Consider the following 19,517-nt stretch of genomic DNA (forward strand, 5'->3'; position numbering starts at 1 on the left):
AACCTGCAATAGAAAGTACAAGCAAAGCAATTGTACTAAAAGTAAACTTAATGTTAAAAAACTAATTAAATTTCAAAAGTTTACTTGTTATAGACTGAAATTTGAACCATAGATAAGATAACCATAAGATAAGCTTTTTTTCCGTTTCACTGCGAAAAACAATGTTTTATATCAAACAAAAATACGACTTTAAAACATAAGCTAGCAACTTCAGAAAAGTAAGCATAAAATTAGGATGTGCAGATGTAAACTGTTAATCATAATCAAAAAGAAACTGTTCCTATTTAATAGTATAATCGAACACGCTGTTTGCAGTTCCAAAATTAAAGGGAAATAAAATTTATTCATGTAATTTTAACCTAAAATTAATAAAGTTAAATTTAAAATTAATTAACCCCATTAATTATTAAGCTTATAAATAAAAGTTCATCGAAAATACAAACAAAGAATTTTTTGATATCTGGTACAGTTTCTGTGTATTTTCAATAAACAAATGTACTTTATTTAGGTTAAGAGTATTAAGATCATGCTTTCGTATGCTCAACTTCAAATAGAATTTTTAGAATCTTAAAGTGTGTACCTTAACGACATTGCTTAAGTACTTGAAATTTAGGACAGAATACACGACTTACTTACGAAATTAATACTACTACAACTACCTTTTAGAAAAGACCCAAAAACTCAAGAAAATATAAGCTCAATAGCTATTGAATTAAACAAAGATATTTTAGGAATGAGTAGCCACTGAAAAGAATAAACAAAAACTGATAGAGCTTAAGACAATAACTAATTTTCTAACCTCTTTAAATAACATAGTTAACAAAGATAACATAACTATACCTCCTTACATAAAACAATAATAAATATATAACTACCTTTAATTAATCAATACTATGTACAGTTCAGAAACAAAATGCTTGTATGACTTTTGACTGTTTTAAAGCACCAAAAAACTGAATTGGTATTAGTAGATGCAGAGTAAATTGTCTAACTAGATAATGTAATTCAAAGTAGGATAGTTTGTAGAATGAGTTACGTTATGAAGTAAAATAAAAGAATATTCGTAAACATATGCTTAACTTAAATTAAATATAAACACATGCATAGACTTCTAAAGATTTCCACATTATTTATCTTATTGAGCAAAGCAACCAAAATCAAACCAAGCAAATAGTTCTACAGCTCATTAATAAAAAATATAAATTAGTGTAATAAATTACTAACAACAGTGCAAAAACTAAGAAAAAGCTAGAAACTCTTTATCCATACATCTAGACACTTAAAACGATATGTTACTAAAACTAATAGAAAGTTATCATACTAAATGAGACTAGAAGATGACGTAATATTAGTGGGTATTAAGACTAAGTGAATTTCAACTAAAATACCTAAATTAACTAGACAAAAAAAGGCATTTCGTTACTATAACAATGCATACAACTCTATGTGGACAAACTAAGAGGTTTGTTATGAGAAATTGAAACTTAATTGGTAGTTAAGCGGAAATTATTTGCGCTTAAAAGAACATTCTTAATTACTTTGTCTTGAAATAACTTAACTTATTTACAAACATTATTAACTGAAGAGAACCCGTGGAAAGATTTTTAATAAGCCTTAAAATTATTTTACAGTAACAACAAAAAAACAATGAAGTGTCTAACTAAAAATATATCTAAATCATGAGTCTTTTCCATCTATAAATCACTTTTAAACCAAAATTTATCGAAGTAGAATTAAATTAGAAAAGAATAAATTTAAAGTATAATAATGAATTTGATTTATAAACAAACGTTAGAATAAACTAAACCATAAACAAATTCAAATAGAAAAAACCATTAAACAAACTCAAGTAATTCTACAGTAATAACAATGAAACATTAACTAAAACATGATCCTTTTTTGGTTGGTAAGACTTCGATTGACCAATAAATAAATTAAAACTAAAGAATATGAGGCTAAATAAATCCACTTCACAGTTTTCTAAACTTTCATTATAAATAATTTTCAAAAAATTAAGTTGAAAAAACAAAATACGACCTCGAAATTGAAATGGTTACTTGATTGGCGTAGTTTTTAACTTTGCCAGTATTTGGTTTAGACTCATTATACTTTGATTGACTTTAATTGTAACATACCGTTTGTTGTTTAAGACATAAAATTGGAAATAACCATATGAAACAGCGCAACAAGATGATAATTAAAAATCAATTATTAAGAATTGAAAGTAATTTAAATATAAATTTATTTTAAGCGCAGTAAAGTATTGATTAAAACTGAATGCATACTTAATTGTTTACTTATGAAATACTGATCTACCAAAGTGATTAGTATAAAATAAACAAATTTATTGTAGAAAATAAGTTAATAAAAGGGTGAACTAGTGATAAATAGCTATATATTGAAAGCTTAATAAGACAATTAAAACCAAACTGATGATCTAAATTTAAAGGTTAAGATATAAAGTGTTTATTATCAGTAATACAATAACTGAGAGTCAATTATCACATAAGGCCCAAGCGTACCTGTATTATTCATTTTACATAGGTAAAATGCCTTTGTTATTTGAAATATGAACAGTGTTATGGCTAACAAAGAAAATACTTATATTAAATAGATGCGCTTTAAAAAAAATACGAACTTGGGAGATTTAATTCTTTTAAATTACTAAACAGCAAGTTTGTGCTTAGATAAGATATTAGCAAACATTATGTATGGTATACGCAACCTTGTAGACCGAAAATTTGGTTTAAATGGCACAACATAAATTAGAGCTGAAAAATAACTCTAACTTCTAAACAATAACTTAAAACTCATAAAGCCTGTAAGTGGGATGTATATTTGAAAGCAAATTTAAATAACTTATTGTCTACTATTTTTTATACATATAAGTGTTGGTAATGTTAAATATCATGAAAAATTCTTTATTTTGCCAATAAAATGTTAAAATCACAGAAATATTATTTAAAACTTACTATGTAAATAAATATACAACTTTATTAGTAGAAGACAATAAAAACTTATACTAAATAAAACTTTTTAATAATGATCAGAATAAATTTATTAAAAATTAACAAAATCATATGAGAAAACAATACTTATTTTAAACAGTGCCAAATTGTATGAGTACAAATTACTATGAAGAAGAATAATTTAACTATCCGGATAATTTTAGCTCAGTTTTTATTTAAAGACAATTAAAGTTTCATAATATGTATTAAACTGGGTGTCAAATACAGCGAAAAAAAATACTCTGCCTTAAATAGCACTTACTAAAAAAATATACTGGGTTAATAAGAATGCGATGTATCTTACTAAGTTTTATAACCATAGGAAGGTGGACTCTGTAACATTAACATAAGTAGAGATAGTTAAAGTTTAATCAATCAAGAATTTTTCTTATTGAATTGAAAATCCAAACGTGTAAAGAAACAAAATGTTTGTAAACGTAAATAATTGCCACGAAGCTTATTCAGAAAACAAAATTGAGTAATATAAAGATCAAATGTTTAATTTAGTCGAAAAAGTAAAAGCATAAACATAAAACTTAAAATGAGATTTTAAAACAATATTTTGCAGCCTATCAAACAAGGCAACTCAACAGATTAAAACTAAAGAATAAAACAAAACGACACAAAAGAAAAATGAAAGCATTAAGCGTTCAAGGACTCATATTTTAGAAAGAAGGGTATACACAGATGCTAAAAACTCAGTTATTTAATTAATGTACAATTAACAATAAGCTATAATGTTAAGTTTAAATAATAATAAGCTTGGTACAATCGATCGTAACCAGCAATGAGTAGAATGTTTTATAGTTAATTACTGAAAAAGGTAGTTTTGAAAACACAGCTTACTTTGTTGTATATGATAATTATTATGCATGGATGTCTTTATCAGAATAATACTACTAATAAGTTTCAAGTAAAATGTATATTTTTATTTTAACTGAACTAGAGCACTAAATCAGAGAATACAATCAATCAAATAAAGTCATGATTTTCTAAAATACAAATACATAGCCTTAAACGTTAAAATATGATCAAACTCGACTAGTTCAAGAAATATCATAGAAAACAAACTGTTGAAAATCTTAAGCGTCTAAGTAAAATATATTTAAATGAAATATAAACAAAATATATAACTGCGTGATATATAAACAAAAGAGTAAAAAAACAATACTAGCTATAAAACATAAGAAATACACGACTTTACTTAACGTTTTGACTTAGTAAACCATGCTACCGGTCGATTGAAGGCTAAAAAATATTTAAAAAATTTATATTATAAGAAAACTATATCTTAAAATAGATTAATTGTTTAGAAATATATATGCTTTGATATGGGATGATGGTTAAAATTGACTGAAATACCGTACATTTGACAATATTCAAATGTTTTAGAGAGAAAGATAAAATAAGTTATAAGTTAGATAAATTTTTTTGTTAGCTAACAGAGTATCACTTAAAATATGCTTGATTTAATAACAGTAAAGATAATATTTTCTACTTTAAGGACAAACTTTTGGGTAAAACAATTTTGTCCACTTCTAAACCGATACTTGTCTAATGAAAATGACTTCAAGTCAAATTTAACAAGCAAAAAAAATGAAATGTAATTAAACCACGGTAACATGACCATATTTTACCTTTTACGCACTAATTTTAAATTTAGAATAGTTGTAGAAATAAGTAAACCAGTTAAGTATAAACTATAAAATCTTAGCTTAGCAGATTATAATTTAAGTTCACCTTGTGCATGTATATTGTAATGTATCATAGATGCTAGCACAACTGTGTTTGTATAGTTCATTAGTAAGAGCAATCTATTCAACAAATTAGACAATACTTCAGTCGGAAAGCAAGCTTAATCTTGAAACTAACTTTATTGTAATACTAAGTAAGTATTTTTACCAATAGGATGTAGCTTAAGTTTAAGGCTTTTACCTACTTTAAACGGGTTGTGCAAGTTGTGTGAACGGACTAATACTTTAGAAAGAAGAATATACACAATGGTTGATCAAGTGCAAGAAGTGTGAAGTACAAGAAGTTATTTGCTTTAAAAGATAGTTTATAAATATGCTTGCATGTATTTAAAAAAATTGCAAAAACCTAAAAAATTAGAGAAAAAAAAAGTGGAATACTGGATTATGACGCAACAATATGGTAAATAAAAAAAAATAAATTCTAGGATTTAATGTGGAAAAAAGCAAAAAAAGAAAAGTTTGTACAATTAATGCAAATTATTAGTAAAATTCCTTAAAACTATGTGGACAAATTAAGACATAAATATTTGTAGAAGTATTTAAAACAAGTGGCTCATGAGTATTTTATATCTGTAGTCTTTCATACAACTTAAATACTAAAATTAGTATGTCATATCTAATATCTTCTAGTGAGAATAAAGTTTAGTTTTGACTCAGAAGTACTAGCACATTACTCGTACATCAAAGTCATAACTAAAAAAGGTGCCGACCAGCATAGTAACCGGGCCTAAAGGACAAGAATTAAAAAAAAACTAAGGGCAGGCCGGGGAGATGACAGGTGCGAAGCACCGTGTCATCGACCGGCCGTAGCCCTTTGTTTTTTTTTAATTCTTGTCCGCTACCTAAAACTTACTTTTCAAACTCATCAATGTAAAACCACTCAGTTATTAATTGAAAAACTAAAACTGATATTACCGTCAGGCCTTTAATGGTCATACATCAATAAGTTAGATAACATAAGCTCAAGGTTAGTAAAAGATAACAGATAAAGACCGTACAAATACAACGCATATTTGTTTGACAGTTACGCTACTCACGGTCCATTTGACAGAAAAAGGTGGCCTTCAAGAAAAAAGGCCGTGGAGAAAAAGAGAAAAGGAAAAATGTGAAAAATTTTTCGCCGGCAGAGCCGGCGAAATGCCTTAAAAAAATTATTTTAAATTATCCTCTCCAAAAATTTCGCACCCATTTTCGGTTTTGGGGATTCCCCATTTTTGAAAAAATGGGTGACGGGTCTCTTAAATTTAGTGCGTACCTTAAGCGGTGCGTAGTCCTTAAAGAAAAATTTTAATTATGACAGAGAAAAGGTTATTAAAAAACTAGTGCGTACCTTATGCGAGTGCGTAATTCTTAGAATGCGTACCTTATAAATGCATTTATTTTGTGAAAATTACATTTTTAAGTTAGGGTTAAAACCCAAAAATAGATTAATATAGTTTCAGATGCTACATCATCCTGGTTAATTACCTAATATTTTACATAGTTACTAAAATAAGCTAAAGTTTATGCATGATAGTTTATTTGGTCTCATTGTAAAGTAATTATTTAGCAATCTAATAAATACAAGGGTTTCTCACGCACTGTTACTACTACTTATTAACTACTTCATATATTCACTTATAGACTTAAACTCTGAATGCTTACTTGATTGCTTTGTTTAATCACTTATTTCAGACAACTTATTGTGTGTTTCTTAAAGTGTGCATACAATTTAAAGGTGTTTGATGTTTTGAACTTGTCATTTCAATACATTGTTACAAACTAAAACAGTTAAGCCATACTACTTTGTGTCAATAACATATTTTTGGTAGTCATTTCAAAGTTTTTTAAATATTTGCATCTTAAACACTCTGCATTTAACATCATTTAAAGTTTTCATAAACTAATTTTTATACTATTCCAAAAATTTAGTCTTTACTTTTGACATATACATAGAAAACAATGCAGCAAGTTGTTGATAAAAGCTTATTAGTGCATTAATATGAACAAAAGAAATTATAGATAGATAAAAGAAGAGAAAGAAGTTAGTAGTAGAAGAATATAAAAAATTAAACAAAGGTAAAAATTATACCACATATGCACTAACAACCTTTAAATTTTGCTTGCTGTGAACTGCTTTGTAAACTTAAAATTTTGGAACATATTGTTTACTGGCAAACCTATTTCTGATATGGTTTAACTGTTTTCTTTTGTGAAAAAATTAATAAAACAGCTTACTTTTGAAACTAATAACAGTTTTGTTTTATAATTACTCTTGCAACTTATCTTTAATGCACACTTTAAGAAGTACTTCTTATTACAAATCATTAATCTATTAGTATATAAATTACATTAACACTATAAGAGTTAACCAATTTAAATTTTATGTTGTAAATAAATTTCTACAATTAGCTTGGGTTGCTGTCTCTTTGGGCTTCATCCATGAATACAATACTTCTTTACACAAGCTTATAAAATTTAACACAAATGTTGCTACTTTTTAATTAAGTTTTCTTTTAAGGTAGCCTATTAATCTTAGGAGAATGAAGCCCAACAAGACAATTATATGTTTATGGTATAAATCCAGGTTACAACTCTATGAATAGAAAGTGATAGTCTGAATTTGTGCAAAACTTAACTAGCATCTAAAGTTTAATCTTATTCAAGTATGAGCACTCAAAAAATTTAATATTAGCAAATGACTCAACCATTAATAAGTAGAAAATATAAAATTTGAAGACAAATTATAAAGATTTATTATAAATATCTAAAAATCTGAATATTTATCTAACCTGACTGGTAACCCTGGCAAAAGTACCAAGTTTTGCACAAATTAAAACAATCTAATCAACTATTAAACAAACTAACCTCAACAGCTGCTGTAGTAGGTACTCAGCATCCCAAAAAAAAGTAATCCATTGCCTGAAATCAACATATAAGAAAAAGACATAGTTACAACTACAAAGGCTTTAAAAAAACCTCCGAAGTTTTAAAATTTTACAGAGGATCAAAAAAAATTAATTTCAATAGAATTCTTTAGAGCTTTTTTTTACTCAGTTCACCTTACAATTATGTTTCAAGCATTTCAAAGACTGAGATTCAAGTTTTTAAAGCCTCTTGACGATTTTTTTCTAGCATCATGTAAGTGGATTCAAGCCTGTTGACCTTGTCTGAGCATTTTATGTTGAACATGCTTGTAAGTATAACAAGCTTGCAACAATTTTTGTGAGTAAAGATACATGCATTCTATGATGAATTAGAAGATAAAATAAAAGACATTTTCAAAGGTTTTGCATGAGAAAAGCAATATTAATTATCAACATAAGCTTTCAAGACTGTTGATTTCCATACTGGATCAAATGTTTTCTTAAACCTACTCACATAATAAAATGTTTTAGAAGATAAAATGATCAACATATATCAAGAACTAGTTTTATCTTCAACAATATTGACAATCAAATGGAGTTTGCTCAAGTATTTTACAGAGCTCACATAAACAGTATAAAAAAGAAAAAAAAAATTTAGAGTTACTTTACACCTACAGCATCTAGAGCACTTACTACTACAAGTGCTTTTCTCATAAGAATTTTCATTGAAAAAAATTACTTTGCAAAATACTATTTCGTTGTGATGTCACAATAAAATGTAAGATTTTACAGAATTCATTAAAAACTACAAATGGAAACACTATGTTAGCATAGCAGGGTGGTTTTTAGCTTTTCGAACATAAAATACTTTTTACTTTACATATTGTTAAAGCTCAAACAGTTTTTTCGTACAAACTTTATTGTTTAAATCTTATTTTCTTTTCTTTTTTTTTCTTTTTAAATAAGAATTGAAATTATTCTTCTTAATTTCTATCTTTTTTATTCCATAAGTGATAACTGGTTGAACATATTGTTTAATATTTAAGCTACAGTAATTCATTACGCTCCTAGAAATTACATTGACACCTTTATAAAAGTATATAGTTTAAGTATTTAACTCTCAACTTTGCGAAATTGTATTTTATTTGTTTTAAAGATGTTTTTTACTTAATAATTTCTATAAGATTAACTATATATAGCTTAAAGCCTATATTTTCATCAGATAATAGCATACATTTAATGTTTGTAAACTCATTTTACTTACTACTTAGTTTTTATCGTTTTACCATATTTGCCAAAACTACAAAGTTCTTCTTAGTCATTGATGTAACAACTTTTTGAAGCAGGTAGAAAAGAAAAAGCCATATTGTGCATAGTGAGCGAAAGATAAACAAAGACACCATAATAACAACTTTTATGAATGAGTCTAACAAATAAAGATTATTCAAAAAATTTTGAAAATTCAAAAAATTCAAAAAAAAAAACCTCAAATTTTGAATAAAATTCACTAAGAAACCCGGAAATATAAAATATTTTTACATGTTAAAGTAATTAAATTTTATTAGATAAAAAAATCTATCATTTAGATATAACGTTTTTTGTCATTTTCAAAATTTTTTTTAATAAAAAACCCATCTAAAGTAGTGATTTTACAGTATGGTTTCAATGACTTTATAATATTTTACACATTTTTTAACTTAATTTTAAACTAAAAATAGACCCAAAAACGCGCACCAAAAACCTGAATAAAATTTCCCAAAAACAAGTAGCCACCCTGTATTAATTTCATGGCTCCTAAAATAACATTTGAATTGAATAATGGACAAACGATGTTTTATGCCGGTTCAGTTGTTGCTGGATTTGTCACAATCGAATTGTTTGAAGACTTGTCTAATGTCTTAGGTTACTTTTAAAGTAAAAGTTTTATTGAAACGTTTTTAAGTACAAATTTAAATACAGTTAAATTATTTTTTTATTTTTATATTTTCTTATTATTGCAAGTAACTACTACAACTAGTAATTATCATGCTGTAGTTTTAAATCAATAAAAGTTATCACTTCCTAAAAATATTATAAAATTAAAATTGATTTATTGCTAACTCTATTAGATATGTATTAAAGCTTCTCTAACCACATGTTAATTTTTGAATACAATTGTATGTGTACTTTACTGAAAGCTTTATATCAATGTTATTCATTTCCAGTATTGCTCTAAAAGTTGTAAAACATTTTGAACTGCTAAAATTTAACGTAAACCTTATATTTATTGTTTAAAACTGAGTTGTGTTCAACAGAAGTGATTGTTCAAATGTCTGGAAAAGCTTTTGTGCACTGGTCAAGGGGAGGAGGTGATAGTCGTTCCAATTATTTTAACGAAGAGGATTACTTCAAATTACCCAATACTCTGCTACAAAGTACTTTTGGCATTTCTAATAGTTTATGGTTTTTGTGATTAAATTATAACGACTTACAGATTTGCAAGATGACAAGTTGAGAAGGGGCGAACACAAATTTCCGTTTTCTTTTAAGATACCCCACAACGTACCAGCTTCTTTTAATTGTCAGTTTGTTTTTAAAAATTACTTTCAATTGCTAATGATGCTTTAAAAGTGTTTTTATTTTAAACCATTAAATCACACTGAACAACTAAGTTAAAATAGTTTTTAAGTATTGTGTAGTTTTACATTGTGGTTAGTTCTTTCTGTTTTCATTAGTGATCAATAGTTTAGTATAGTCAATATTATCATTTAACTACTTAATTTTAGTAACTTTTCCTAATGACATTATAAATTTTAGATACTAAACGTTAAACTATTTACTAATCTTGTGATTTCTAAGTACTTGCCTTGTTTTTGTTTAGTATTCAAAAGTAAAACTCTAAAAAAGTATTTATTTAAAACCCTTGAAAGTTCAAAAAAAAAATTCAAAGGCTTTTGGGTTGCTCCTAATTTAAAGTACATAACTTTTCTATAGTTAATTATCTTATAAGTATTACACTAATACATGTTCCTGTGTGTTAACCGATTAACACACTTCAACGGAGCTATGATAATGAAGGTAATGTACTACCTTCATTTGTAATCTTAATGTAGTGTATGTAATCTTCATCGAAAATAAAAGGCATACAAAGTAATCTTATTAGTTTTTCTTCTTATATTAAGTTATTTAAAAGTTTTTGAAAATGTTAAACTTTAATAAAACAATTTATTTTATTAAAATAAATTTTATCGAAAAATACAATGTAAATGAGCTAATCTAAAGTTTTCTGTTTGAAATATCGTGAACTTGACATGAAATTAAAGTTAATATTTTCATAAACTTTACATGTTCAAAAATTTAATGGATTAGAACTAATGAGTAAAGTTATTGATTTTAACTTAACGGATAACGTATGAAAATTTGAAAATTAAAAGTTTTTAAATTTTTGAAACCGGATTAATTCGGTTTGGAATTGACTCTTGTGGGAATTGATTGGTGGGAGTTTATATAATTGGTTTTCTTCGGAATTGATTCGGTTGAAAATTAGTTTGTATGGGATTTTATTTCTTTAGAATTGATTCGAGTGGGAATTAGTTTGTATGGGAATTGATTCGGTTGGGAAATGTGCTCAGTTTGAAACTGAGCGGTTCCCGAATTGTCATACATCGCTGAAATGAATTTTTGTTTTCTTAATACTTGACAACTATGACATCCTTTAAAAATAAATAAATAGCATAATTTGGATTTTTTACCAATTAAGCAAAACTTTTTAATTTTTTAGTTATAGTTAAATTAATAATTTAAAACTTATTGTATACAACACATTATATAATTAAATATTTAATTTAAATATAAATAATATAAATGTAATAAATTTTCTATATAAATTTTTCTTAATTTTCTCATTATAACTAACTACATTACTTTAAAACTTTTATACTTTTGGTTAAACTTTATTTAGTTTTTCGAGATATCTAGTTATTTTCAAATTTTACTTATAAATTTTAGGGATCATAGTGAGTTTTCATGTCTCATGCACAAAAAAGAGAAACACATATTTATTTTACCGTAATTTACTAATTACAGTTTATTTATTCAAAAGGAGCATATGGTGGTAGTTGCTTAACATTTTTTGAATTTTTAAGCTTCATTTAAAATAAAGCTACCTTAATGGTTGCAGTGTTAAAAAACAATTAACTTAATGAATACCGTTTTCAACACCTAATGTCTATTTATAAACAATTGTAGAATCTAAAAATTACTGAAATTACCATAAATTTTTTCTTCTTCAGTACTAAACTATTAAGAACTAAGAAAACTTTTAATTCATAGAAATTTAAAAAAAATCTTTCTACAGTTTCATGGGGTTCTACAATTGCATACGTGTACTATGGTTTAAAGTTGAAGATAATACGTCATGGTATGCATTTCAATGTGGAGAAAAAACACCAGATTACTGTTATCGGTAACACACTCATGTACGAATGTCCTGTGAATCCTATGGTTGGTTTATTTGTATTCTTTTTATTTAAGTTTAATGGTTTATGTTGTTGTTTTTATTGAAGGTTACAGTAAACTCCGAAAATGTATTTTTTTTACAATTTTGTTACAAAAAATTACAGTTTATAAAAATACAGTCTTTGATAAAAAATTGGAACATTTTAATTGATAAGTTATTTATTTTTGTTCAATAAATCTTAAAATAAATTAACATGCATTCAAAGTACAGCACAAAACAGGTAACGTTTGGCTTGAGAGTTAGATCTCTTCTACCAACAAAAATTTCTGGCTAGCAAAATTTTCTTTAGATTATAGTTAACGTGTAAAAAACAAATAAAATCAGGCTTGTTGATATTTTTTAATGCAAAGTAATGTTTATAAAACTATTATTTTCCATAAAGGTTTGCCTCTTACCTTTTTCAAATTTTTATATATTAAAATTACACAGCCCACTAAGACTTTTTTAAACAAGTCTGGCCCGCAACGGACTATTACTTTTGTTGAAAATTGCCCGCAGAGTAAACTAGTTTCTCATCCCTAGTATAAATGAATCCCTTTGATACCAAAAAAAGATTTGAAAACACAAAGTATATCATAGCTGTTGATTTTTACGACGAGAAATAAATTAATAACATAAAAAGCATCATGTTTGAAAATTAGAAACTGTATCGGGAAGTATAAAGCTTCTTGTATACTACACAACTTATATGCGAAATAATGTTTTAACTTTATAAGTAAATTTTTAAGAAGTTGCAAGAGTGCTTTAGGCAAACAGATTTATTTCTGTTATATTTTTTACATTCCAAAAATGTTTTTTGTATTATAAAGGTGATATATTCTTTATATTTAGTTTAATTTACATAGCGCTGCATTGAATGCAGCTCTAAAAATAAGCTTTTCAACAACTTTTTGTATAGGAAATTTGTATATGTTTAAAATGCAGCTGACACAGTTTTAGCTTGCAGCGCCAGCCATTTAACGAATATTTGAAAATTGAATGTAAGATTTGAAAAACTAACAAGTTTATCTATAAGTTCAAAGAAAAAAAAAAACAGAAAAACTGAAATAAAGGGAAATTTTCTTTTTTATTCTTTTTTTTTTGAATAGGTGGGACTACAGCTCCAGTGTGCCACCCCACGCGACGCCCCTGGTTTAAGATACTTCTTGTTACTTGTGTTCAATTGTAGTTTTAGTAAGTGTGTCGTGTGATTATTTTACTTTTGTAAATAAACTTTTGTTGACTTTTAAATATCTTAGATGTATCTATCTTATTTAACCATATCTATCCCATTAAATTACCCCTAGCAATTTAGATTGGTTACATTAGACACCACGTCGGCATCTCTTATCGAGACATCACAAGTCATTTATGACACAATTAAATAAAAATGCAATAACATCTAAATGGAGACTGAAAACCATATTAACCAAACAAAAGATACTTTAAATAATTACATGGTTTTTGTAAACTAGACCTTTCTTCTAAAAACTCCATAAATTTATTCATAAAACATATTTCATAAATTTTCAAGATAAACTTAGTAGAGGTGTTTAGAAAAAATCCTGGTTAGGCCTGAGCTATGCAGATAAGATTTCACTGAACTGAGGTGACCTGAGGAAAACCTTACTAAAATGAAATGAATAAATTACCTACATGCATATTTATTTTTTATATTCTCGTAAGATAAAAGCCAAAATTTTATTTGAACCGAATTAGGTTCACGAGCATACATAAAGAACTAAACATATAATGAATAAGTAAAAGAGCGGTTATCCAAAATGCTGAGATTAAAAGCCTTAATTATGTACTTAATTAATTTAAGAGTCTAACAAAAATGATTTATCATAGTTTTATACTGCGTGTAAAACTCTAGATCAAAGTTTAGAAGTTTTTTATAAGTTTGAAAAAGCACTGTTTTATTCACTCAAGCGTGAAGCCATTAATTAGTTTTACATTTCATTTAACCTTTGACAAACAATAAAGTACAATTCAAAAAATTTAAAAAGTATATAAATTTCGAGTTCGAATCTTGGATTCGGTAGATCAATACTTTTGTCTCCCTTTTATTTTTGACTAATTAAATTTTAACTTTTGGTTTATTTAAATATCTTAAACTAAAACAAATTCTATTTGAAATCATTTTATGGCAAAAAAAAGCTAGTAACACACACTATAACAACTCCATTTGAAATATATGTACCTTAAATCAGCCTAATAAACGTAGGAACCAGTAGTTGCCAGGGCAACGAAGTCCATATGTTGTTGGTGCTGCAAAACTGGACCAATCACCGCTGAGATACAACTCAATAAAACTGGATTCGTTCCCGGTGAAACGGTGTACTGCAATATCAACATCGAAAATTTGAGGTTTTTAATTTTTTTAATATTTTCGAAAATTAATCCAACATGAGTAAATAGCCATTGAATTAATTTCACTTTACAAGCCACAGATATTCAGGACACCAAAAACAAATGTATTTAACTTGTATTGACGCTTATTAACAAAAAAATATTCTATAGAAATGTTTCGCTCATCGAGGTGATCTGTATAAATCAAAAGATCTTATAATATTGAATAAATTAATTTCTTAATTCGTTTGATTTACAACTAGAAGCATTACTAAGTTTATATGTGAAAATTTTAAACGTTTTTAACCCAATATTTTTATTTCTTTATTTAAGCATTAAGTAGAATTCAAACTGTTTATTTAACTTTTACAAAACTTATCATAGAACTTGAAAGATTTTAACAGTTTTTCAAAGTTTATATAATTATTCTCTTTAAGCTAAAATGTTAAATTTAAATATTCATCAAGTTTGTTTTTGCTTTTTAGTGTTTTCGCTATTCTATTTCACAATTAGTTTTTAGAACTTTAATGTTTTAAACAAAGGATAAATGTATGTTTTTTGTGTACTGTATTTTTTACACAAAATTTATTTATTCTTTCATTGTTATAAAGTTAAATTTATTGTGTTAAATTATGATGCGAGGGTTTTGTTACCAACAAACTATTTTTGCTTTTTACTCAATCTTACAAACACAAAATTACTGTTTCAAATTTCAGCGCAACAAAACTAGTGGTTGCCAGATTGAATTTGAAGAGAAGTGTGTTTTTGAAGTGTGGAGCGGCAGGCGAGAATTTTAGTGATCGCCTAATTAAACTGGACTTGTACGGATGCAAAAGCAGAAAGGTTCTTGTTCTCAACAATGTTCCTTTTCAGGTTTGTCAATTGTTTTCTAATGCTTTATCATTGTATTTATTTAATTCAATCGTTTTAGGTATTTGCATGCTTTTAAAATCTAAGTTTTTAATTTGTTGTTTATTTTTATACTTTAGAATGTAAATTTTAGATTAAGAATTAACTTCAAAATACATTAATTTTATACCTTGTTTAAATAATATTTTTTGCAACAAAAAACTTTTATTAAAAAATATTAATAAAATTTCTTTAGTTTAAAATTTATTTTAGCCATATCTCTAAAAATGTTTACAAAACTTTAAAAGATAAAAATCTTTTGTAGGATTTTATTAGACCTACACACGCAACTTTTCTTTTTTAAAATATGCTGTTTTTTGAGTTGTGGCGCTTTAAAAATAATCTAATGATTGGTTTGTCCGAATTTTTAATGTCCTGTACCAAGCTTTTTTATGTTGTAACTTACAATTTGAATATAAAATCAAAAAGTTGAATTGCTACTTAAGAATAGGTGTTTATACAAATATTTTAACAAAAATAATGAAAAACATTTTAAGTTTAAACTTAATACCAAAGGATTACCCTGTTTTTGTGCAGATTATTACTAATAGTGTTTTTTATTTTGTATAAAAATTATGAAATATTTATAAATACCTGCATTAACTTTTTTTTAATAAATTATAACTGTGTTTTATAAAACATAGTCCATCCGAATAACAAAAAAATTTGTTTGTTTTAGTTATAAAATACCGTTTTTATGATCATATGTATTTATAACACAGCTTTTTGTTTATTTGACTTTTTCTATAAAGTGTTAAAAAAGCATTATAAAATTCAATAAATAATTGCAGTTACCAGTAGACCTTGCACCTTCAATGCTACCGTTCTGTTATATAATAAAACCGAACTATTTCCTTGAGGTTAGATTGAAGTATATTATATTTTTTATGACTTATATGCTATGCTATTTCAAGCGCTTTCAATGAATATCATTTTTGGAAATAAAAAATGGAAAAAATATTTTTTCGGCTGTAATGTGGTTTAAGTAAGAAATATCTTTAGAAAATTAGTAAAATGAATCCATTTTTTTGTATATTTTAAGGTATGAGAATTTAATTAAAAAAATTTAATTTTGAAAAGCATTATAGTTTTGATATAGTATGTTTTAGTGATATTTATAGTTCTTCGTATACCATATATATACGACAAAAAATAGTAAGTAAAATTTTAACAACTCACAGAATTAGTATTTTTTTTGTTTCAAACGTATATTCTAAGGTTAGGCTTCATAATAGATTTGAGTATATAAATTCAAAATATTCTAATCAGTATTACTGTACTTTTCTAATATAAGACTGTCAAAATACTTTACTGCTAATTGAACATACTCTTCCCAATAGCCACACATAAACAAGGCATCTTATTGAATAAAGCTATTATCTCAAAATAAGTTTACACTCATATAAGTTTATATCAAAATTAGTTTAAATCTAAATAAGTTCATTAAAATATAATTTATTGATATTAAACAGCATTTATAACTTGTTACTACCAAGGTATAAATAATTTTTTACCATGAAAACTTTTTTTAAATACTTACATGAATGCTAAAACAAATTATGTAAAAAAAGCTTTATTTCAACAGTTTACAATCTTTTTTTTTTGCTTTTGTACAATATCAAAACACTGATAAGTTATTTGCATTAAAAAAAAAGTTAAATATTTAGTGCTCAAAACTACAGGTTTTTAGCATCTTTTTTCGCAATTAACAAATTGAATTAGCTAATATACTCAGTTTTGTTTTCCATTTATTGGTAGTATTATATTTTTTTCTTAAAAAAATGGTAATATCTGTTTTTATTTTATACTTTGATACTTTTGGTTTCATTTATAACTTAATATTAATTTTTTTTCTTTATTTTTCACCTTTGTACTTTAGTGAGCATAGAAATTGATTCATTGTTCACAAAAATTTCTTATTTAACCTGTCAGTGGTTGTTAGTTTAGAGAACTGTAGTTTAAAGAAAAATATACAAATAATCAGTTGGCAAATGATTCTTGTCACGGTTGCCAAAAAACTTGGTGTCCTGGAATTTGATAATTTAGACAAAAAAAAACTGAAAGACCTGGAATTTTAGAAATATTGAAAAAAAAACATTGAATTTTTAACAAAAATCATTTAGAAATCTGAATTTTTAGTTATGTTTACTTTTAAAATATATATTTTTTTTTGTTTTACATAAGAAAAATTTATCATTTTTTTTTATTTAAACTGGTAATGGAGGTAAACATGTGAGTTTAAAAAAAAAGTGCAAGTAAAAGCAATGAATGTTACATTTTTCTGAAATTATCTTCATTAATTTAAGCTTGAAAAAATTCTGTTAATACTCATTCTATTAAGTTTCGTGTTTTGTCAAGTCTAGATTTTACTTAAAGCTAGTTGAATTAAAACTCCTTGTGTTTAAAATTTATTATCAATAAAATCTGAAACGACAACAAGCATAAGTACAAACAAACGTTCCTAATACAAACTTTTATAATAATAAAATGAGCTCGAGTTCAGTTATTCTGCACTAGTACGTTTTTAAAGCTCGGAGGCTGCTGCCAAAAAACGTCATATAAACAATTTAGTACTGTGTTTAAAAATCAGTGAGTACTTATTGCAAATGCTTTTTACACTTAATTTGTCAAATTAAATTTTGTAACAAATATCTACATGTGTGCATCCCAGCTTGAAGGAGTATTAGGCAATTGTCGCAACAACCTGAGGGCTTCGTGTCAACTGTACGTTGCTGGTGTCACTGGGCGTTAGTTGATTTGTATGAACTATCTGAGTTAAATAAAAAAAAAACTATTTTTTTATTTTACTTAACAACCGTTACAACTAGTGATTAAAAAACCATTTGTTTCACAGCTGGTTACGCGCAACCATTAGCAAGCGACCAGCCACCAAGTAACCAACCATCATTAGCTGAACCATCTGTACCACCTCCAGCATACCAACCACTTAATAATGCCTAGCTAAAAAGTTATTTTAGAATTTTTGAGAATCTAATTGAACTTGTTAATGCGACTTTTTTTGTTTGTAAAATGCTCACTGTAAAAAATAGAGTTAGTTACATCTGTTTGAATACTACTTAGTCATCATTAGGATAATAATAATTGCACTTTTTATACTGCTCTATGAAGTGTTTGCGTCTTTAAAATAGTTATATTATAGCAACTTTCGAAAAAAAATTTAAGGCTTTAATTTTAATGGTTTTTAAAACTAACTACTTATTTACTTTCAATTAAGTTTTTCACTTTTTTTTAAACTTAACTACTTAATTTGTTAAAACTTAGTTTGTGATATTGGATTTTTATTTATTGGAAATACATTTATTAATTATTTCGTAATATACTTTTTAGGAACTTAATTTTTATAATTCTTACAAAAAATAAATTTAAGATTGCCATAAACCGTAAGGTGTAGTTTTTTTGTATTAATTGATTATAAATAAAAGAAAAAGGTGTTTTGGTTTAAATAGGTAGATTTTTAAACGTTAGTTTATTCAAGCACTTTACTTTTAGAAAGTATAACATATAGTTTACCAGCCGTACCACATATAAGCAACGTAAACCTTTATAAGTTTAAACTTTAAAACGATAACCCATAATTTATTTACAATTTCTTTAAACGTAAAGTACATTTATATGACCCTAATAATTGTTACTAACAATCATAATATTTTTGTAGATATAAAATGTTTTTTAATTTATTACGTGTGCAGACGGGAAAGGGTTCTACAACAAGATCCACAAAATAAGGATCCGGATATAAGTGGAAAAAGGCCGTATCTCGCTTTTAAATAAGTAAATTAAAATTAACTTTAAGTATTAAATAAATGATTATGATTAAGTTATTTTAAACTAGCAGTTCAATGAGTTAGATAGTGTCGTCTATTGTGTTTTGTAAAGTTATCTATTTTAAACATTACCTAATGCTCGAAACAGAGTATGTTCCAACAAACTTTAAGTGTAAAACTGAATTTAACAAATAATTGAGCTACTTTTGTAAGCCAGTGCAACAATATTACTAGATGAAATGAAGTGTTCGAGGTCTATTAAAAGTTGAATTGTATTTAGTTATTTAATACAGATGAAAAACTGAGAATGTAATTACTCCAATGAAGACAAGTGTAGTCAAACTTAGAGCTTTTTATAAGGAAAACTAGTGAAAGATATTGGATAA

At 26.1% G+C, this 19,517-nt stretch overlaps 1 protein-coding gene across 1 annotated transcript; it reads left to right on the forward strand.

Annotated features, from left to right (window-relative positions):
• Window positions 1-10,077: 10,077 nt before the first annotated feature.
• On the forward strand, window positions 10,078-18,307 carry LOC145846287 (arrestin domain-containing protein 3-like). Its single transcript, XM_082953165.1, has 7 exons — window positions 10,078-10,168; window positions 11,945-12,090; window positions 14,313-14,455; window positions 15,154-15,310; window positions 16,138-16,206; window positions 18,018-18,093; window positions 18,201-18,307. The coding sequence occupies exons 2-7, from the start codon at window positions 12,010-12,012 to the stop codon at window positions 18,305-18,307; spliced, it is 633 nt and encodes a 210-aa protein (XP_082809291.1). The 5' UTR covers window positions 10,078-10,168; window positions 11,945-12,009.
• The last annotated feature ends 1,210 nt before the right edge of the window (window positions 18,308-19,517 follow it).

Source organism: Thalia democratica, unplaced genomic scaffold (genome assembly GCF_965202585.1).
Source record: "Thalia democratica unplaced genomic scaffold, ktThaDemo2.hap1.1 HAP1_SCAFFOLD_396, whole genome shotgun sequence".
In the NCBI taxonomy this organism is placed as follows: Eukaryota; Metazoa; Chordata; class Thaliacea; order Salpida; family Salpidae; genus Thalia; species Thalia democratica.